The 22,979-nt window shown below is 42.5% G+C and overlaps 1 protein-coding gene across 6 annotated transcripts in view; it reads left to right on the top strand.

The window, feature by feature from the left end:
* SYT16 (synaptotagmin 16) overlaps nt 1-22,979 on the top strand; it is a 121,101-nt gene that overhangs the window by 81,530 nt on the left and 16,592 nt on the right. For 4 of the 6 annotated variants that reach the window (XM_052696108.1, XM_052696105.1, XM_052696106.1 and 1 more), the window contains 3 exons: nt 14,814-15,067; nt 18,812-19,255; nt 20,252-20,441. In XM_052696108.1, coding sequence (XP_052552068.1) covers nt 14,814-15,067; nt 18,812-19,255; nt 20,252-20,441 — 888 coding nt within the window. Of the gene's footprint in view, nt 1-165; nt 373-14,813; nt 15,068-18,811; nt 19,256-20,251; nt 20,442-22,979 lie in introns of all 6 variants that reach the window. The other 2 variants (XM_052696109.1, XM_052696110.1) reach the window with 2 other exon arrangements.

The raw sequence follows: 22,979 nt of genomic DNA, 5'->3' as shown, positions 1-22,979 counted from the left end.
AGAGCAATAAGGCACTTCTAAAAGTAGTACACTGCTAACGAAGGGGTAGAACAGGTCTGTTTCTCAGCCTAGTTCTCTTATAGAAAGAGAAGTAATAATGAAAGAAGTGAGGAATAGCAATAAGCACACCATAAATACAGTGATCTTAATCTGCTTCTTCCTCAGGGTCCATGTCCTTTGCAAAAGAGAAAGTTAGTGACCACTAAGATAGTGGTTCCAGCAACCACTGCTCTGAAAAGGCACGGGGAGAGACACGGCAGCAGAGCTGAGTCTTCTGAATCAAACGGATCTATTTTTGCACAGTGAGTTCTGTGACTGAAGAGTCTCCCGAGCTGTCTGACACTGTGTTCATAACACTAGTGTAATGTATAGGTGAGCACTGTGCTTAAATTGCATGAAATCCATGGAGGTTTTTTCCATCAATTAGGCAATCTCAAAGCTAGCTAAAGTAAATTTTTTGACCTTAGAATGCTAGGAGGTTTGATGTCCTAATAGGAATCTTGTCTAGATGGCTAGATATCTCTCTTCAATGCATGTAAAGGGAGGCACGCCTCTGAGGCTCTGGGAATTTTAAAACTAGAGAGCACTACTGCATTTACTTACCTTGGCCTCCAGCTTAACAGGGGTCATTGATTTTTGCCAGTAATTGCTGTAGTGGAAGAAATTATTCTTTCTGCTGTACGTGAACGCTCCTGACCTCAGTAAACGACCCTTCATACAGCCAGGAATTCCTAGGCAAGAAGTGAGTTTTCATTAGGTCCTGTAGTCCCATGTAGCAAAATAGGCCCATAAGAAAAATATGTTGCTTGTGTGATAAATCAAACTTTGGTGTGAACCTGAAGCTAAAATAGATAGATGGCCTGTTTCCATTTTTGAAGATCCTAAGTGCTGATGTATTTTATTATCTGTCTGGCTATGGAGCCAGCCAGTGCTCCAGCCAGAATGTGGCCCTATAAAATCAGTGCCTGCACTCCAAGCAGGACATTTAAAGAGGCTACACTAAATTGACAGCAGCACTAACACTGAGTGAAGGAAAGCAAAGGTACATAGTGGGCAAAAGCACTTCACAGAAAATGCTCCTGGTTGCTCAAGTGGGAGAAAGCATAACGTGACTGGGGATATGCATCTGGGATCTGAAGGATATGATAAGAGTCCACAGCTTTCTGAAGTGAAGTGCAGACATGAGTTTGCATCAAATGCTTTCTCTATGTAAAAGTCAGAATTGCTTAGAAAGTACTTTTGCGCAGACTTTTGTCCTTGTGAAGCTGGCACCACGGTCCTTTCTGTATTTAAATTACTAATTTGCAGTTGTGTCTTTTAAAGGTTGAAATTTTGATGGCTTGGATTTTCACCAAGTTCCTTATCTAGGAGGCAAGGCTTCCTCCTGTCCAGTTTCCTAGGGGGCATGAGGGGTGTTACTCTCTTTAGGATTATCTGTCATCTGTGCTTGCCATCCAGAAGGTTGCATAAGCTGTATGGAGAAAGGTTTATTTCAAAAGGAAGAAATAGATGTCGCCATTCAGCACAGTGGCAGAACAAATTGTGTGTGAGCGTGTGTGTTTGTGCATGTATTTTCTAATCCACTCTTGCTAAGTGGCATCCTCTTCCCACTCCCCATATGGCAGTTGCGACTCTGTCTTCCTCTGGGAAGGTTGTTTAGGGCTCAGGAGGCTTCTTTTGCCAATAAACAGGATCTTGGCAGCATCTGGGGAGTGCTGCCTCTCCTAGATACCCTGCCTCCTCACCTTCCATCTCCTACTACGGGTGAGGCAGGTGTGAATGATCTCACTGCGCTGTGCTGGAGGTTACATGCAGGCATACTAGCAGCACTCTGTGCAGAGCTCAAGCATAGTATTTCTGTGAGCTGATGCAAACAGTAGTACTTTTTGTCTTTTTACGTTTGCAGTCATTGCTAGTTTAGCCTGCTTCTGACAAGGCTGCTCATGCAAACCCACGATTGCAGGCAAATGCTTGCAGAAGTGAATGACCAGCAGTTAGGACTGCTGAAAGCATGGATAATCCTTCTCTGTTTCTTCCTAGCCTCTCTATACTGCACTCATATGAAGTTGTGTGAGATAAATTCACCCTTCTAAAAGGTGAGCTGATGGTGGCCTTTGTCTTTTGCCAGAGATAGGGGTTTAGGTATGAATATCTTTTTCACAGTTAATTTCAGGCTATTGTAATGACCTATTGGTAGCAGGCATCATCTTGGGTGGCCTAGCAATTTCCTGAAACACAACCATAGTAACCAAAGGAAAAGACTGAAATGAAAGTAAAGGGGGCAGATTGAAGTCATGGAGGAAAAAATGTGCGGTTTTATAAGTGGCAAATGGGTATATTGTGCCAGTGGGGATCTTCTGGGTAATGAGGAAGATGTGGTTGAACTGTACCTCTGCAGATGCTGTTTGCATGGTTCTCATGCAGTTACCTCTGATTTAGGGATGTTTTGTCAACAACAATTTGTAGAGCAATCATGAAAGACTTAGGTTGAATCCCCAACCAGTCCATAGCAAAGCCTGTAGAAAATCCTTTGAAGTAACTGATTTTTAGTCAGTGATGCTCTCATGCCTTTTGCTCTCCACCAAAAAGTTCCCTGACACTCAGGCGAGAGTTTTCTGTTTGGAACTTGGCATTGCTGCATGATGAAGCTTCCCTGGAAGCACTGTACTGGGCGTGAGTGAGTGGCCACAAACAGTGTGCTCAGAGACAGTGAAGCCCACACAGTGCATACATAGCAGCTTAATCCATGTGGGAGTGTTCTCCAGCAAGTAGTCTGAGAGTTATGGTGCTGGAGAAAAGCCCCCCTGAGTTTGGATTAATGAGAGCACTGGGATTTGCTGAAACTCTGTGTCACAGGGTCGATTTTGGGGTCTAGACCTCTTACCTTAAGTAATACGCTGTAGCTATTAAGCCATTGGGCCCGGGAGTCATTTTGCAGTTGTCAGTAGCTAGCTGTTTTGTAATTGTCAGATATAAAGCTGTGGCTGAGATGTGCTGTCTTTCCTGGGTCACAAGTTATGCTACTTCCCCTGCCTGGCTTCACAGGCACGCTGCTGTATGGTGCCTTGAATTAGCTCCTCGCTTCACTTAATTGTTATGTGTCCCTTACTTATTGCTTTTAAATCAGGTGAGCCTTCCACAGATTGCCCAGAGAGATTATTGATGTCTCATCTCTGGAGATATGCAAGGCCAAGTTAGATGGGACCCTGGGCAATCTGTCCTAGTACTTGATCTAGCAGCCGGCAGCCCAGCCTGCGGCAGAAGGTTGGAACCTTGATGAACCTGGAGGTCTCTTCCAAGCCAAGCCATTTTATGATTCCACAGGATCACTAAAGCTTAAGCAAGGAGAAACAGGGATAAAGAAGGAGGACAAGATTATCTGCTTTGGGTGACAGCGTTGGTTGCAAACGCATGAGAATTTTGTTACACCACATCCTCGCCTGCTGCTGCTACCCTGGGTTGTGATTTTTCCCAGGAAAATGAAGGTGTTACAACAGTGATACGGGGGGGGTCTGGTAAATCAACCCTGTGGTAGCAAACAGAAAGTTTCAATTAGGAAAAACAGTGGGAAAATAAATGTCTGCCTTGTTGCAGTGCAGTAGTTATCCGTAGCAACCCCAAACAAATCTCTTTGCGAAGGAGTTGATTTCCACCCTGTTAATCAGCAAACAAAGACTTGTGGGTGTGAAGCTGATGTTTACGCATTGAGTGCAAGGAATGGCCTGTAATCAGCATGCATGTGCTGGATCTAGCTGCTTCTGAGTGTGGCACAGAGAAACTGAGCAGTCTTGGCTCTCTTGGGAACCCCCTTGGCCAACTTGATTTCTGTGAGGAGGCAGGCCATTTTCTGGAAGGCGCCAGTGCCACTTCAGATGAATGTCCTTATAGTTTGTACAGAGACAAAGTAGCTCTTGCTTTAGAATTAGTGCCAAGCCAAATAAAAGAGATGAGTGATGGGGGAGCTGAAGGAGTTCCACCTGTTGGAGTACAAAGACTACTAGGAAAGACATCATGGGAATAATGCTTATAAAAAGAGAAGGTTACTCTTTTTTTGGAAAGAAAGGACAGTGTTTCCTAAAACATTGGTCACAGAGACCCTGCACTTTTAGTTTCTTGGTCTTAAGATCATCCAGTTCCAACCCCCTGCTACAGGCAGGAGCACATCCCTCTAAAGCAGGTTGCTCACGGCCCCATGCAGCCTGGCCTTGAGTGCTTCCAGGGAGGGGGCATTCACAGCCTCACTGGGCAACCTGTTCCAGTGTCTCACCACCCTCACAATAGAGAATTTCTAGTTTAAATCTACCCTCTTCCAGTTTAAAACCATTTCACCTCACCCTGTCACTACCTGCCCTGATAAACAGTCCCTCCCCAGCTTTCCTGTATGTCTCCTTCAGGTACTGGAAGGCCACTATAAGGTCCCCCTGGTGCCTTCTCTTTGCCAGGCTGAAAAGCCCCTGCTCTTTCAGCCTGTCCTTGCTGGGAAGGTGCTCTAGCTCTCTGACCATCTTTGTGGCCCTTCTCTGGATCTGCTTTAACAACTCCATTCTGCTGCAAGCAAAGCATCTGCAGTTGAAAGGGACTTTCCTGCCTTGCAGCCACATATCATTTTCAAGCAGCCTGACCAATGGGTGTGCATTGAATCATGGGTGCAGCTGTGCCCACACCACAGGGGTTTCTGGTGTGGCAGCATCTTCTACAGCATGCAGTCTTTTGTCTTCCACCTCTCTGCAAGTCCTGGGCCTGTGCTCGTAAATCCCAGTGACACAAATGAAGCCTGACTCATGCTTGCTCCACATGTGGAACATAAAATAGGTGCTTCTTGGCTGCCATTTCCTTTTGCTGTGGAAGAACCTGAGGCAACGAAGTGAGAGTTAGCTTGGAGCTGAATCTCGTTCCTATTTTTAAAACCAAATTTTGCAGTAGGAAAAAGGCAATAGGAAAAGATGTTGATTTTCATGCTGTTTGGCATGGAGAGGGCAGCTCTCTATTTCTTTGCACAGCAGCATGTAGAATTGGAGTTTATTGCTCTGACTGCTGTATTGTTTGTCTATGGAAGTGCTTGATGGTCAGAACCAATTACTGCAATTGGTCTTTTTTCAGATTGCCCCTTGACTTTTCTGTTTGCTTTCTATTGGAAACTTCCCCTGGTCTGAAAGCTGCCAAGTGCTGGTTCTCCATGTGTGTGGACCATGTGAGGATGAGGTGGATGTTTCTGCTGTATAAACAGGTGGCTTTTTGGTGACTCCAAATAGCTTTGAGCATAAATGAAGACAAGGTTGCCCTAGTCCCTTGTCAAATCCATAGATCAGGCAGTTGCATTGCTCTGTGCTTTGGTTTGAATCCCAAGGTCAGGTGTTGATAACAAGAATGAAAACACACTAGACTGAAGATGCTGTGCAAATCAGAGCTGTAGTTAGACAGAAATTGGTAGTGGGAGCTCCATGTGCACCATATGTTCCTCAGTAAAAGGTTCCTCCTCTGACCTGAGAACCTTCAACAAACCCATTGTTTGAAGCAAGCCTTCCAGTTTTCCAGAAAAGCAGGCCTTTTCATCACTCTGTGTGCAGCTCCAGGTTTTGCTGAGTTAGAAACCAGTGCAGATTTCTGTTTCTCTGTCATCCTGATCATGAAAATTTTAGGACCAGCCTTCTGTGATTGCTTCTATAATAGCAAAGAACACAGCACAGAGAGCTCCTGGGATCCTCCAAGTAAATGCAATATGCATAGATGTGCTGATGTTGTCTTAGTTATGTGATCAAATACTTTATTCTTTTTTTTATAGCACTTCTGCTTCCTTCAGGGCTTGGTGGTTCTCCCATTGAAGTTCTAATTGGCTTCAGTAAAACTGGATCAAAAACTTTAGGAAAAAAAAGTGAATGCACAAAGGGTAGCATTAAATGTGTAGGAAAGCAGAAATTTGTTTTCATTGCTCATCCAAAATCACTGTATTTTTGTTCTGTTTTGTTTTTGTTTTTTAACATTCAGGCAGACAGGATGCATGGGGTACATCTATATTTTACACCTACACTATGTATTTTATTTGGTAACTTATGTTCTTGGATCAGCTTTGAGCGAATGGTAAGCTATTGTTTTCACTTGGTAACGCTGCAGAGAATTCTTGAATTATTTATTTCATGCAGTTTAACTTAGCATGTCTGGATGCCTGTAAGCTAACTTTGTAACTGGTAGGGTGTGTGAAATTTCTGGATAAATACTGGTAGTTTGAAATACCTTGCTAGAAGAAAAGGTCACCCTTTTTCCTCCCCCACTGTCATCTTTGGGGAAAAAGCCAAAACCAACTCACATGCATCCTTAAAAGTGGTGGGAAGTTGATTTATAAAACAGATACTGCATAGAAGTAATTGAGTTGACGTTGCTAGAGATATGTATATGCTACACAACATCTGCAGATCTCAAGATGTATTCATTATCTTTCCAGAATTTAGATTGTAATTATGGGTCCTTTTTTTAAGTTTCCATGGTGATACAGAAAATGTTTCCCCCTTGTCCTTTCCTAATCAGGACACTTGTATGTTTGAATGGTGAACATTTTTCTCTCCCTTGGGTGAAGTTAGTTTTATTAATATAGAGATATTAAGCTGACATGAAGCTGTCTGCTGCTCAGGCACAGATTCAACAGCAGGCATATCAAGAATTTGCTACAGATTCCCCAGTGCCAGCCGTTTAATTAGCCTATATGCTTCCAAATGCAAGTAAGAAACAGCATCTAGTGTTGTAACAAGTGATGCAGTCACGCTTTGGGGATTTGTAAAGTTGGAGTCAAAGTTAAGAGGCTGATAGCCTATAAAACCTGGCCGAATTCCTCCCTTTACTCAAGCAAGATGCAGTAGATGAATTCACTGGATGGTAACTTGGCACTTAGTTTAGCTCAATACTATCTTCTACATATTAAAACAAAACAAAAAAATTTTCTTTTAAAAATAATGTTTCTGAGTTCCGTGGAAACAATCAATGAAGCAATGGTCGTCACAGCCCAATTAAAGCTGCAGTTTGAATTGCTAACTTTAGAGTTTTGCTACTGATTTACAAAGGAATCCCCCTGGTTTTGCTGCAGAGCGTTGGTATCTCTCTTCTCTCTTGCACTGCTCCATTTTCAATGGCTAAAATACTCCATAGCTAGGAATCCTAAGAAGTAGCACTGGATTTTCAAACAGTCTGGGAGTTCAAAGGGAACCCAATGCATGATGAGTACAGACTGTATATCCATCCCTGTGCTGCAGAGCATGCAAGTGCATTACAGTTTTTCTTTAGGAACTGAAATATTTGTAATTCTTTCTCTTCAAGGAGCTCCTGATTCATTCTTGCTGTGTTTGCAATGGTCACATTTCAGCAGCAGCTGTACCACACTGTTCTATGGCTCCAAAACAAGAAGAGCTCCCTTTGCCCTCACGCTTCCCAAAAGAGAGAAAATTAGTAGTATTTTTTGCAGACAGCTCAAACTTTTAAGTTTTGGTCTGAATTTATCCCACTTCTGAAATAAGGCTGCCACAGTGCTCGTGAATCCAGGATCTTCATGCTGAATGTTTTCTAGAAAATGGGGAAAGACGTGGTGTATTTATTAAAGAAGATTTACCTAGGATTTTTGGCAAACTGAGCGCAAAGCAGACTTTTGTTTAAAATTTCATTTCGTGCCCTAAGTGCTCAGAAGATATTCATGTGTAAGTAGAGCTTACCAGCTTTTCCTGAGCATTTAAATTAATTTTGCAGAGGTAGTGAATTGACTACACAGTTGGCTGAAAAGGAACATGTGGTTTTATGTCTCCTGATTATTTGGGTAGATCTAGGCCATAGGGCTGCTACAACTTGAAATAATTTTTATTTGAAGCAATCTCAAAGAAACTTATTTTTAACAGCTTTTATAAAAAATAATTTTTACAGTAGCTAGTCACCAACCATTTACAAACTAATGTCCTAAAACTACTGTTTTAATCAGAATAGGAACGCTTAGCTTTAGTGGTAATGCAGTGGCACAGCTACCCAAGGAGGTGCTGGGGTCACCGTGGCTGTAGATGTTTAAGAATAGTGGAGATGTGGCACTGAGGGACTTGGGCAGAGTGGGCAAGGTGGGATGGGTTGGTGGTTGGACTGGGTGATCTTAATGGCCTTTTCCAGTCTTAGTGATTGCGTGATTCTGCTGGGCTGTGGCTGGGTGCAGTTTGCTCTTCCTCAGTTCTTCTGCCCAAGGAGCTGTGTGCTGATCTCAGAGTGGCAGCAGGAGGGCTTGTGGAGCAGTGGATGCCACTGTCACTAAGTTTACATTTCAGGATTTAATAGACCTGACACGGTGTAAAGGCAGGATCCTGCTTCTCTGCTGGAAGCCACGTGGTTGTCATGAGATAGGAAGTGAAAAAGTTGCTTTTTGTCCCAAACCAGCCCGTGTCACTGCAATGCTCATTTGTTCAGCTGCTTGGATTTGCCGTGGTGATTATCAAAGTGAATCTTGGCAACCGTTATTGTACACTTCATGCTGAAGAGCAGCAGTAAATCGACCACTAGACATCTGGCTTATTCACACACACATGCACAAACACACACACACTGACCACTCTCTGTCTCCATGCCCCCACTACACAACTGTGTGCCAGTGGGTCAGAACATTCTGCTGCTGGCCTCCCTCCCTGCTGATGATGGGGGGATCAGCAAAATGCCTCTGCATCTCACCCTGACAAAGCAAGGCCAAGTATATTTAGTGTGTTCCAAACCCTCTTTCCCCATCTGGCAGCTATTTTGACACTAATGAGGGTGCAGTCATCTTGTATTCGAAACACGTGTTGGCAGTAGGAGGGGAAGGGCGTTCATGGCCATGTGCTCAAATGCCTATCTTCACTTTTAAAGGTTACAATTTACATTGGTCTCCTGAGTTCCTCTGCTGCTGGCAGATGGAGTCAGCAGTGCCTGTGAGCCGTGTGCTCTGTGTGCTTGTGGCCTTACCCATAGAGCAGGCCACGTCTGAGCTGCTTTCTCTGCACAAAAGAAGTTCCCTCTCCACCTTAGGGGGAGATGAAAGGGTGTGGAAGAGTAAGAAAGTTTTCAAGCCCTTTGCTGACTAATTTGTCATTGCATGTGCTAATGATTTTATAAGTGGTTCTGTGTGTACACTGTGTCCTACTCTGTTCCGCTCTGTTAAATAGTTGCATTTAAAAAAATAATGACGTGCAGAATGGGTCAAGGTCTAACAGTTCATAACTATTGCAGATACGATATCACATCCAGAGGTTTTTCTGAGGTTTGAAGAAGCAGTTCCACGTTGAGTTCATTCCTCATCTTCCCCAAACTCTTGCTCCCCTTTTTGTCCCCAGATGGCTGTCTGGGAGCTAGGAGTGTGCCACATCATCCAGCCTCTTGGTTTAGAGCAAGACTATCTCAATCCCAAGTTGTCATTCTCAGTAACAGTTACGGGGTGGACAAAGAACTGACAGCATCATCAGATGGCGATGATGAGGTGATTTAGCAGCTTAAAACGTATGTGTCATGCTCACAAAGTTTTTGATCGGGAATATCTGAAAAAGCAACACAAGCGGGCATGAAGCATAGTCCCACATTCAACCACTTGCTCTCCAGCCTTTAGGAGCAAGACACAGATGTATCTGATGTGATTTTGCTTTCTTTCTTACTAAACTTGTTCTCCTGATTGGTTACTTGCAGCTCAGTTCTGAAATAGTTGAAGAGAGTAGAGTCTGGATCCAAGCCGTGCTGAAGTTTATGAAGATCTTTCCAATGAAAGTCTATTGTTTTTGAATTCTGGCTCATAACCCACATGGATTTTCTTGGATTTTATTGCCAGTTTTGCCAAGATAATGACTGCAGGACTTTGTTTTAATAATCTGTTTCAATCTGTGCCATTCAAGTCAAGCGTTTTAGCAAAAGCCTTTTACAACAGCTTTGCAAACACAAGGTGAACAGTGAATGAATTATGCTATATCATTTGCCAGCACATACGCCAAATGTCAGGCAGTGACAGAAACTGAAAATTTATGGCACAGAAGGGAAGAATTTTATGATCTTCTATGGACTAATGTAATGACTCTTCTATACAAACAAAGATGGGATGCATTTAAAAATGTAGCTGCTTAGAAAATTGGCCTGAACACATGGGTAAATTCATTAGAGGGAAGAGCTGTGAAAGTGCCCTCTGTTTTTAGTTCCATAGAATGCCTTACTTTTGAAATACAATTGCTTGATTTTAATACATGCTCTGAACATTTCAAGATATGGCCCTCCACTGAATTCTTCTGGCACAACATGGTGCAGAGGTGCTCTTATTTTCAGGGGTAATACTAATGCTATTTAAATAGCTGTTCAGAAATTAGATTCAGCCACATGTTGAGACCTGCTTTCACTAAGGACATTCAATTCAAAATTAGACTTTTCATTATGAACTAATGCCTATATACTGATGTCCTTGAGTATGTCAAGTCTCTTCAAATTGATAATTTTGTTTTTATGGAATCAGAAACCTACCACAGACTTAGACAGAAGGAGAAATTGAGTGCCCTGGGGAGCCTTGATAAGCTTTTCTCCCACTCAGCCTTGGCATGCAAAGTCTTCTCAGATCATGTTCTTAAACAAAATTTCCCTTGACCCTCTGTTTTTGTTATGAACGTTGTCATGATCTGCACTTTGGACTTGTTTAGCCTGAGCTTTTCAACCGTTAAAAATCTTTGTAGTAACCTGGATAGAGCTTGAGAAGAGGAGCGTGAACTGTAGGAAGGATGGATTTGGAGGATGCTCTAGGGAGCTGAATGGCTTGAATGCCAGCTCTGCCCACAGCTTCTCTGCAAATCACCCTATTAATAAAGAGCCTGCTTTAGTTCTGGAATCATGGAGTCATCTTGTGCTATTACCCAGCATGTGGTAAATTAAACAATCTTGGCCTGATTGCATAATGTAACTTGAAATTTAAGATCCTTTTTCTCTGTGAGCCCTAAAATTTATAGGCCATTTTTGTTTAGATTAATTGTAATTAGATAATAGTTCTGCTTCTTTGAGGCTCTTCTGGGAAGGTTTTTTTTAGCACCTTGATGACTAATCTCAAAATAAGCAAAGGGCTCCTCCCAGTCTCCCTGTGTCTGGTGTGGCTCAATGCAAGGGAGACTGTGGTGCAGAGGTATTGAGAAGTGGCTTGGCACGGGGCTCCAGCAAAGGTCAGTCAAGAGAAGTATAGTGTGAGGGCAGACGTGTTTCAATCCCACTGACTCACATCTGCTCTTGTGTCTGTCTTTCAGGAAGAGATACTGGCATAGGTTGCACAGAGAGCTGGTGGTGCCCTGTGCCTGGAGACAGCCAAGGTCAGGCTGGACGGGGCTCTGAGCACCTGATGGAGCTGTGGGTGTCCCTGTTCATTGCAGGGGGCTTGAACCAGATGGCCTTTTTAAGTCCCTTCCAACTCAGATGATTCTATGAAAGTCACCGCTTAAAGGATTTCTAGTCCAGAAGTACCAAGTTCTATCCTGAAATCTGTTCCTTGTCTTGACTGTACTTGACTTAAACAAGCTTGCAAGTTCCCTTGCTCGCTTATGTTCAGTCTAGAAGCAGGGATAAAGTTTCTTTCATTTTTGAAAATCACAGAGAAAAGAGAGGCTTTTTTTTTTTTTTTTTTTTTTTGTAAAATCACAGCAATTTGCTGCAGTCCACAGAGCAGACATTGCCTTGGTCAATGCAAGTAACAGCCACACATTAAACTTTTCACCTCAGTGTTTCCTTCTGGTTAATAAATTATTTGGTATTCATTTAGCAAGGTCTGCTGGGCTTCATCTTCTAACTCTGACAGTGCACTTTAGGAACCATTGAGATCTCTCAGGATATTGTAGTTCATAGAACTGAGAGATTGTGCATCGTTGGAAAAGAAGAAGGGTATTTTAGCTTAAACTAACAATTGATCTGCTAATTTGAATATTCACAGTATTTCAGTATTGCACATGCTGAACTTTCCATATATCATAAGAGGAATGCTTCCATATCCCAGCAGCTATTAGGGTTCTGTTCCCTGCTGCCATGGGTGAGTCTCATCCTTTCATCTGGCCAAGTTCCGTGTTTCGTTGTAGCCAGTTCTCCAACCCTGAACAGAGCCCTTCCCAATTCTGTGGTGATGGATGGTCCCTGGTGTGCTCCTGGTCTCTGTTACGACTTGTGGTGTGTGACACAGCAGGGACAAGTGGTGGGACAGAACTGAAAAACCCACACTCTTTTAGTATACAGTGCTATCCGCCCTTAATTATAGAACAGACCTCTATTGCTCTGTGGGGACTCCTGGCTAATTAAAACTGAAATAGTTTGATAAGTCTGTCTCGGCATATATCCCTGATACTGTGCTGTTTATTCATGTCAGGTATTTGTAAGACAGTTGACATTTTCTTCCTTAAAGTTCTCTCAAGTAAATTACAGGCGTTTTACTGCTATGACCTTTTCCCTTACATGAACAACTTCTGTTTTGACCATTTTTTGTGTGAATATAATACTAAAACCGATGTAATTGGAGACATACAGTTTTTCTCTTCTGTATAGCTGGGCTATTACCTGTAACGATTCTCTAATACTGGTACTTGTAAGTGATTATCGCTTACCAAACTACTTTAAATTTAAAGAAGAAAGCCAGACTGTTTCACTAAATGGTTGCGGTGAATCACCTTTTCCCTTCTTCTCCCTGAATACTACATTTGCTTTCCTAACACATTCATTTTGTGTCTGAGTCCCAGGGAAATGGCTTGCTCTATTAATACATTTCTGGAGTTTTCCTGTTATGAATAGCCTTTTATGGCTTTAATGTAGTTTTTGAAAATTCCTCCATTATTGATCTAGATATTATCCCAGCAGGAGTCAAAACCACAAGACAATTGTGTGAGGATGATTTCTTACTACAGTAGCATTTTATTCTGAAAGCCTGCTGTGTGGTGTGTGCTTTGATGGATGACCCACTGTTTAAAATGTGTATTAGACGTTGGCTTGCTAATTAAATGCCTTAAGGAGCGCCTGTACCCATTCACTCTCAGTAAATTTGTATATGTGGAATTTTCGTTGTCTTATTTCTTGCATTGCTCTGTTTACTTGTTTCTGTTTTTTGACACCGTAGAGAAAATGGGAGTAATGGCAAAAAAATGGCTTTCTGCTTTCGCTAGAGCTTCAGCTCGGGGCAGAGGGGAGAGAATGAGAGCTCTTGGTTTCAGGACTAGGTCTGCCAGACAGGGGATGAGGATAAGAAGAGGCGGACTGCGCACTGTAGAAGGGAGTGAGAAGAGCACTCATCTGACACTGAGAGATCGGAATTCAGGTCCCTCATTCTCCCAAAGGACCATCTCTACATCTCAGAGCTGCACCGTGATTATAAAACTGTGAGGTGCTCTCAGACTGCTCTGTTGAAGTGCCCATGCTTGAGGCGTTTTGCTGGGAGGGAGCAGGTGAGGCCCTTCGTGGGCAGATGGAAAGGAACAAGTTCTCCTAGTTATTAATGGAAAGAGCAGACAAGAAGGGAGACGAGGGCTTCTGCCCACCTCCAAGAAATGGTTCCAGAGTCATTATTCTCCATTCTGTTTGTTTGTTTTGTTTTTGTGGGGCTGATATGAATCACTAACAATATATTTGTTCCGAGGGCCAAGCATTGAATTTCTACTCATAAGGGTTTGGACTTTTTGTTCCAGACAGTGGGATGTGGAGAGAATGAAAATGTTGGTTAATCTAAACCAAAACAGAGTAATTGTTTTCTATTTAATGCGGTAGTTATTACTATTATTTAAAGATTTGAGTTGGAGGACGAATTTGAAAAAAATATTGTTCATGAGAACAAACATTTAAATTCCAAGTATTTTTGAATCGGTTCCAATTACTTTCATCATCTGTCTGGAAGTGCAGCTTTTTCCCATTCAGTGTAACTGCTCCTAGCTTACTTGAAAGCAATAGAGGCAGAACCTGGCTCTTTGTGTTTCTAAAGCAAGGCTTGGCATCACGTTCATTGGAAGGAGAAAGGTTTTCTTCTGCAAGTGTTTGCAGAACACATTCAAGGCCAAATCACAATGTTATTTTCATCTGTGTTCCTGCCCGTGTCATTACCTGTGTCACTCCACACAGAGTGCTCTCCTTGATGTCTTGGAATAAAGTGCTCTGTGTTCATAACAGAGGTTTTGATGGCACAGAGGAGGAACCTGTTGTGATTTGCACAAAATGAGACCGTTTTGTTCTCATTTATAAACTTTCCTTTAGACCATAAAGTAAATGTTAAAGACCAGATGAATTAAAACTAACAAAAGTAGGCAAGGAAGTTAGGGAATGCGTCTCCTAAGCTCTCAGGGATGAGCAATGGGGTTGTGGTGGTACTTTTACCTCTGCAAAACTCCTTTTCTTACCAGCACCATCCTCTTAGCCGTGCTGGCTTCTGCCTTTTCCTCTTCCTCCTGAGTGAAAGGATGTTGCTGATACCTGTTCCTGCCTATCCTGTGCTGTCATTTGTCCAATCTGTGTTTTCATGTAAACTAGGGGGCCACAAATCAGCACCAAGGCACTAGAACACCCAAGGCAGTCCTTTGATTGCATTTTGTGATTAACCCCTTCAAGAAAAAGAAGCTGGTTTCTCTGTTCAGGATGTGGAGAGTGAGGAACGGCCATGTCCACTCCATCAAAGCTGATACGTACAAGATTTATTGCTAGTCCTGTGCTGCAGTGCTCCAAAGAGGAGCTGCCTCTGCCATGCAGTGGCACGGACAAAAAAAAAAAAAATAATAAGAGAGAGATGTTTTGGGAGAGAGAGGGCAAGGAATTCATTCTAATCCCTCTGAAATTGTTTTCTTACTGAAAATTGTTAGATCTGGATGGACTAAGCCAACCGAGTTACCAAGACAACCTGTCCTGTCATGGAAATGACCATGTATCTGTTGATTCAAGAACAACGGAGTGCATGAGTGCTGGGCAGCATTCAGGGCCTAGGATGGAGTCCAGCACTGCTGATGGCTTCAGCCAGCAAGCCGCAGAAGGATGTTTGGAATTGGAGACAGCATTTAACAACCAGGGATTTGAAGGAAATGATGCTACTGACAGCTCATCAGCTTGGAGCCCTGAGGTACAGTGAACTGTCATTTATTACATATCATGTAAGATTTTGAATGGTACTGGTGGTTTCTATAATTTGGACAGCATCTGGAAAGCTGGAGGCAACTGGCGGGGTGTCTGGGACTTGCTAAAGTGACCATCATTGTGGTCCCCATTGAAAATGGGCATCTTTCCAAGGTAAGAAGGGGCACAAGGGTAGAGAGCTCTTTGGCTTTCCCTTAGTTCTACTCCTTTGTTTTGAAGCCTCAGGAAAACATTAGAATTTAAGACATTGCGAATGTCTGATGACTTAGCAACCTCCTTGGCTCTCACATTCTTCCTGCGTGATGTGTTTGATTTTCTTATTATTTTACCACAAGATTAAATTTCTGAAAAAATATCAGCCTGCATCAGGCTTATTGAAAGAACAGCACAAAGGTCACGTCTTCTTCCCGAGTTAAAGGAGACTGCTCTTCAGCTGTGGAAATGAATGCTTCCATACTTGGAGCAACAAGGCTTTAAGAAAAGGGTACCTTTCCTCAAAGCATGCAACTGGTTAAAGAGATGGAGAGCCACTCCTCAGCTCCCAAGCTCCAGCCTTAAAGGACATTTTGAATAGCTTTTTGGTTTGCTGCTCAACCAGTCCCACAGAGTACTATACCACACACAGGAACTCTGAGCAGTGGCAGCTTTGACCTCTCTTCGCTGTGTGCCTGACATGCTGTGTTTGTCTGCTCATCTGAGGCTCATTTCTCCTTTGCATTTGACAAATATCCCCTTGGTACATGTCTGCTGCAGTGTCTCAAATGTCCTCCACTTGAATTTCTTTGGAATACATCTCTTGATTTACTCCTGGTATGTAGATTTTAAAAATGCAAACAGTGATTATAGCATCAGGGGGCACATATCCCCAAGTCCCAGTTTATCTTCTGTGAGCAGCTTCTCATCCAAAGGTATTGTGTGGATTAATGAAAGACTTTTTATTGCAGGAACTAAATGTTCTGACATGCCAGAAATGTTCAAGTGCTATTATGCTCCATTCAAAGCACCTCTCTTTAGAGACAAAAATGATAATTTTATGCCCCTACAGTGGAACCACAAGTACCATTTCAAGCCTCGTCCATAATTAGCTGCTCTCACAGGTTTCCCTAGCAGAAGTGGACTTCTTTTACTTAGTGAAATGGATGTTGGCTCTGTCCTGAGTGACTGGGTTACACACATAGTGTAACTGGGTTGGCATCACAACAACAGTGCTGGGAGGAGGGAAAAAATCAATTCAGGTGAGGTTCTACACTCCTTGGATTCCAGTTTAACCATTTGTGTAGCCAGTACATTCACAAAACACTCCTGGCCCTAAGCGGAGTTCCAGAAGCCAGTGGCTGTTTTGTTAAGACTTCTGCAGAAAGAAGATTAAGCATCTGAAGGCTTTGTGGGCTGAAAACCCACAGTGAGTGCCAGATAGCACAGATCTCTCTGAAGGCATCAGCCCAAGTGCCACAGTCTGGCATTTCTCTTTTCCTCCCTTCCTCCAATGTAAGCAGTTTTCTTTGCAGTGGATATGGCCACAGCTATTGTAATAGATTCAAGATTTCATAGAATCATAGAGTATCCTGAGTTGGAAGGGACCCATAAGGGCCATCAAGTCCAACTCCTGGCTCCATGCAGCAGGACCACCTCAAATCCAAACCCTGTATCTGAGTGTGTTGCCCAGATGCTTCTCGAGCTCCAGCAGCTTGAAGCCATGTCCGTTGCCCTGGGAAGCCTGTGCCATGCCCAGTCACCTTCTGGTATGCAATCTGAACCCCCTTGATATCCAGATCCTTTTTAACCATTTTGTGTAAGACTGAATACCTGACCTACAGTCTGCTTTTCAGGCAGCCAGAAGAAGAGACACTCAGCCGGGTTGGGGCAGGAAAGTATCTCTTGGCTTTTTCTACCTGTGGGCTTATGATGATGCATGGGTATTCACATCTTCTGCTCAGCCATGTAGATGAAAGCATTTATGCTGCAAGTATAGTTTTCTCTACACTTTGGTAGCAGTTCTCAATTGTGTCTTGATTCCATCTCCTAAACAGCAAATGCACAGATGAAAGTGAGGAGGGATGAACTTGCAAAGAGAAAAGCAAATCAAGTGCAGTTCCATTACATATCCTTCTTAAATATTATTTCAACAAACAGACAGAAATAACTTTGACAGCTACATAGCAGCACTTAAATCTGCATAACATCACATTCTCTCCTGGCAACCTGGCCTGCCTTGTGTTTTTGCCTTTGAAACCTGCTGCTCATACAGAAAGGCATGTTTACGGGCAAGCAAGTCATTCTGTGTACTGACCAAGAGATGAGACTTCTCTCTTTGGCATTACTATTGCAAGATGTATGACAGCAGGTCTCCATCATTGTACAGAAATGGACTTCTGTATCCAGATCTGTGAATCTCTCAAACATCGATACAAATATGAGAAGCTGGAGCTCTGAACATCATGGCAGATGAATCTGAACACTTGAAAAGTAGACTAACAGGAAGTAGATGTCAGTTTTGAGATTTGTTTGAGGTCTTTTTTGAGACAGCCTACCCTAGAAACTTCTCAAGGGAATTACATCAGAAGTCTTATGGCCCATCAGCTGTACTCTAAACAATAAGATTCCTATGTTGAGAAGAAGCGTTACTTGAAATGCAAAGGAAGATAAATGTTTGAGGAGGAGGGTGACTCAGACTGCTAGTGACAGGCCTTAATTCACCTTCAGGCTATTAACTGGAAATCTTTCCCTAGTACAGTGTATACTCATGTTTAAATACAAATCATTGATCACTATAGCAACCCCTTTATCACTTGAAGCACATTCTAGCTCTGAGATAACGAGCACTTTTGAACAGAAAGGCGCACGCCCACTCATCAAAAGGTAAGGTGAGCATCTGTGTTTTTTATTTTCTTCTATCAAGATGACTCTTACTTTAAAAGTAGATAAAAGATTGCGCGTGAATTGGTCTGCACACTTTTGTTTTCTATTTTGAATTTTTAATCTGAACATTTTAGTATCCATACTGGACAGAAGGTACAGATGCATCTCTTGGGAGACTTAAAAAATGAATAAAGGATCAATATGTATTTAATCAGACAGTTTCTCTTGATTATGATTGCTTTAGCTGTGGGAAAAATATTGAGAGATAGAGTAGCATGTAGAAATGGAATTTCCATTCTGCAACAAATTTGGATATTTTGATTTCCCTTTCCATCGAAGTGAACACAATGCTTAAAGGTTTGATCATCCTACAGAACAAAATGCCCAAGAAGTTACCAGGTTTGATTGAAATTTTTTTTTATTTCAGTAATGTAAAATGAATAAATAAGTCTATGTCCATAAGTCCAGGTTGCAACATTTTTAACCAAATGAAACCAAAAGTTTTATTAATGCCTCAAAATAAGTGTGAATGAAATGAAGTAAGAAACCCCAACTTTTGGACTAGTTTTTCCCCTGTGTACAGTTTTTTGCTAAATTAGCAGTCTTTTGCTAAACATTTAAATATTGATGAAACTCTTTGTTGGAAATGTTTCAACAAGTGCTGTTGCTTACTAGATTGTATGGGGAATATTACACAGAATCAGGCAATTAACTAGCATTGGCCTCTGAGGAAGAAGTGGCATCCTTATTTTCCAGAGAAACTGCCTACGTTGCAAGCACAAGTGAGGTCATCAACATTTTTTAAATAAAGCTGGCATCACAGAGGCAGCTGAACTCCAGTGAAGGTTTTTTTTCTTCCTTCTCTTTGCAGGAGGCTGATGAGGTGAACAATGAACCAGCTCATCACAGTGCTCATCAGCCCGTTTGTAAATGCGGTGATCTTGATGTCATTTTCAGTTATAAAGCCTCAAGTCAAAAGCTCGTGGTTACTGTCTTGGAGGCCAGGGACATCCCAGACAAAGACCGCAGTGGTGTGAACACTTGGCAAGTGCACACAGTATTGATGCCTAGCAAGAAACAGAGGGGTAAGACAAGTGTTCAGCGAGGACCCATCCCTGTGTTCAAGGATAATATCACCTTTAGTAAGCTGGAGCCACATGAGTTAGGTGGCCATGCTGTCCGTTTCCGCCTCTATGCTGTGCACAAGGTGATTGGAGAGAAGATGATGGGAGAGCAGTTGTTCTACCTGAGCAACATCAGCCAGGAAGGGGAAGTGAAGGTGACGCTGGTCTTGGAGCCAAGGAGTAATTTGACCGTAAGTTTGAGGAAGGAAATTTGGAGTCCATAAAATTGTTCCTTTGGTGAATGGGGATTGGCTGTACTTAATATCTTTAATTCAGGACTGACAGAATGCAAATAGTGGATCTGTCCTGCAATCACTACCACAGTTAGCATTAAGGGAGAGAAGGCAGCATGTCCTTCCTACACAGAGGTGCACATTATAAATAGGCTACGCAGAACCTGTAGCTTGAGTCTTGGAATCTCCAAGACTAATTGACTTAATTTCGACAAGAACAGTAGTTCATGTGCACTATTATGCTGATGGAGCTGTATTACTGCCAATTTGAAGACTACCTCATTTGGTATTAACTCCAAGCTTGTGGATCTTTGCACTGAGCAGTTTCCATGTTACCAGAAATACTTACTGATGTTCCTTTGCATGGCAGACTGGAGAGGTAGGTCATGGGAGGAAGAAATGGCTGTGCTGCTTCATAGCCTTCCATGCACATCACAGTTGTATGGCTACGCCGATCAACTTGTGCAGAGGAGCTCTGACATGATTCACTGCCTACAAGAAGCTCAGTAAGAAGTGATGCACAGAAAATGAATGAAAGATGATACACTGGGTGAGAAGGGGATAGAGTGTACATTGTGGTTCAAGGAAGGAAATTTAGAAAATATAATACGTGACCAAAAGTAATCCAAACTGTGCAAGGTGCATTTCATCCAAAAGCCATTTTTAAGGAGATTTACTGTGCTCTTAATGCATTGTGATGTATGCTTATCTCGGAGGCTTTGATTTGCACTAGTAATAACATGTTGCACAGAGTTCCTCATCTTTTAAAGAGAAGGTTCAGAGATATGTTTGTGTAAAAGTGATGCTTTCATTCTTTCTGTGCCGTATCGTAATTCATTCTTAGTCACTGCCATTTCATAAGCGTGATCTTACTAAACAAGGCCACAAAATATAAACCAAAGGGAGGGTGGTGGTAAACATTCTGATGAGACTTTCAGTGCTCTTTCCCTGCAGAGTGCAGACTCTCAGCTTAGTCTGTCAGCAATCTCTCACAGTGATAGCGCTTCTTCAACACAGTCCCTGTCGCATGGAGGGGTGCCAGAGCTGCTCGTGGGCTTGTCATACAATGCAACTACGGGGCGGCTGTCAGTGGAGATGATCAAAGGCAGTCATTTCCGAAACCTCGCAATTAATAGGCCACCTGGTAAGTACTTTCACTGCTATTAAATAACACCACGGAGTCAGAATTTGCTTTTTATTTTCTTCCCCTGGATATTCAATTATGTCATTTCCTTACAGAGAGTATCTGATTGAAAATTAAAAGCATTATTTCAAATGTGTGTGCTGGTAAACTTTGCAGTGTAAGTGGATGCAATCATATGAAGACGCAGCTGACAGGACAGTAATATCATAGTGCCTCTTTTATTGCATAGACCTTTACAACATCTGATTATGGCAGAATTGCTGTGACACCCAAAGCACAGGGTAATTCTTAGCAAATTCATACAAAGGAGCACTTTTCAAGTGATTATATGTTGCCATGTGACATGCATGTCAGTACAGAAAGGACACTGAAGTGCTGGAGCAGGTCCAAAGAAGGGCAACAAGGCTTGTGACAAACTTGGAGAAGGTGCCACATGAGGAGAGACTGAAGGAATTGGGGCTGTTTAGTCTGGGGAAAAGGAGGCTGAGAGGAGACCTTATTGCTCTCTTCAAATACTTGAAAGGTGATTGCAGCAAGAGTGGGGTTGGTCTCTTCTCACTGGTGACAGGACAAGGGGAAATGGCCTCAAGTTGTGACAGTATAAGTTTAGATTGGATATCAGGAAAAACTTCTTTACAGAAAGGGTAGTTAAGCACTGGAATAGGCTCCCCAGGGAGGTGGTTGAGTCACCATCCCTGGATGTGTTTAAAAATGATCTGGATGTGGTGCTCAGGGACATGATTTAGTGGGAGGTTGTTAGTTAGGGTAGTATGGTTAGGTTGTTGTTGGACTTGATGATCTTGAAGGTCTTTTCCAACCTGAGCAATTCTATGATTCTCTAATGGTTCTATGCAGAGGCCCTGCTTGGTGCTGCTAGATGGCCCTTTCCAAGGGCTGTACTTTCAGTCTCCTTGCTGTGGGCTGGGCTCTGGGTGACCTGGCTCTTTTGGCCCTTTGGGGATCTTGCCATTCTGAATTCTTCGTAGCCACACAAAAAAGTCTCTTGTAGAAAGAAAAAACAAAGTTTTTCTCCTGTATCTCATCAGTTGAGCTCCCTTCCTCCATAACTCAAATGAAAAAGTGAAAATTGCATTACAGTAGATTTGGTTAGTGCTGGAGCTGTAGTTGGTACTTTACAAAGTTAGTGGATGGATAGTGCTAATGTCTGTGATATAGACGGGGTCATGCAAACACAGTGGTTTTGGTTTGTGCCTCTCACTCAGGGTTTGAATGGCAGCTCTGTGTTCATCTCATATTGTTCTATTGCCTGCTGGCTGAAACCAGCAGAGAATGGCAATTTGGAGTAGCATTTTTTGTTTGCTGCTGTGTTTGTTTTTTGGGATCTAGTTGTCCGTGTGTCAGAGGTAACAACCTTTGACAGCTTCTGGCACTCACTGCATTTGATGTAGTATCTTCGTCTTACAGAATGCTTAGATTGCTTTTGCAAGATGCTGTGCTGATTGTCCCAGAGCTAGCAAATATTTGTGTAATACTTCAGTTTGCAGACATGAAAGCTTAAGTTTTGACTGAACTGTATCAGTACTTCAGTATGTTCCAGAAGTAATCTGACCATGTGGACAGCCAGTCCTTCAAGAATTAAGGGTGAGTCCATGCAACAGTGAAACACTTGGCCTCAGTCTGTGCAACCCCAGTTAGTTTCATTAGCTGTGACAACATGGTAGATCTCCATGGGATTTACTTGAAGGAATGGTACAGTTTGCATTTGTGTTTTATTAAAAGTTTCAAGTCAGAGTGGTTCTAGCCAATTAAAAGGAAAGGTAGGCTAATTCTACTTTTATTCTTAAATAAAAGTAGTCCCAGTACAGGTCCAAGTTAATTTGCTGTGGTTTTTCTGCTGTATTTTCACACATCTGCCTATGGTCTTGGAGGTTTGTCACATAACTGCCTGAAGGGCAGGATTATGCAGCACTTCTGTTTCTATATCAGGCCCTGCAAAAGTCTTGTATCTAGCTGAGTCAAGAAGCTGTACTGCCCCACACTTTCCCAGCAAATGAAATGCTTGCACTGCAAAGAACTTGAATAATTGGTGTCCGGTTTTCTACCTACAATATAATGATCAAATGACTGGCATTTGTTGGTATTATTCTGAAGAATGTCTTTCTGGGTGCTTATGGGATAACATTGCATGTTGCAGCAAGTTGAGCAACCCTTTAATTCATTGTCTGGGTGCTGGGGAATTGTGTCTGTTCTGGGCCTCTTGGATGGGGTTTGGCAGATAACCGTGTGCAAATAAGTTTGCTATCAGCATGGGTTACCTGCCCTGGTGAGATGTTCCATTCAGCTTTTCAGCTGATGGGCACACAGAAAAACAGTAGGCTGGTTGACAGCATCTTTAAAGCTGATAAGCATTATGTGTATTTACTGATAAGAAGAGAACAGGTCCAGTGTGTGAGGAAAGAAGGCAATCTTTGCAGGAGTTTCTGTTTTAAATTCTGTCTGAATTTTCTGCTTTCTGTGTCTGTGGGGCTTCAGATAAGCCTTGTTTAATCAGTCTGATAAACTAGCCAAAGTCCTCTG

Source organism: Tympanuchus pallidicinctus, unplaced genomic scaffold (assembly GCF_026119805.1).
Source record: "Tympanuchus pallidicinctus isolate F22 unplaced genomic scaffold, pur_lepc_1.0 scaffold3, whole genome shotgun sequence".
NCBI lineage: Eukaryota > Metazoa > Chordata > Aves > Galliformes > Phasianidae > Tympanuchus > Tympanuchus pallidicinctus.
The sequence above is the reverse complement of the archived record's forward strand: the minus strand, read 5'-3'. Positions and strand labels throughout refer to the sequence as shown.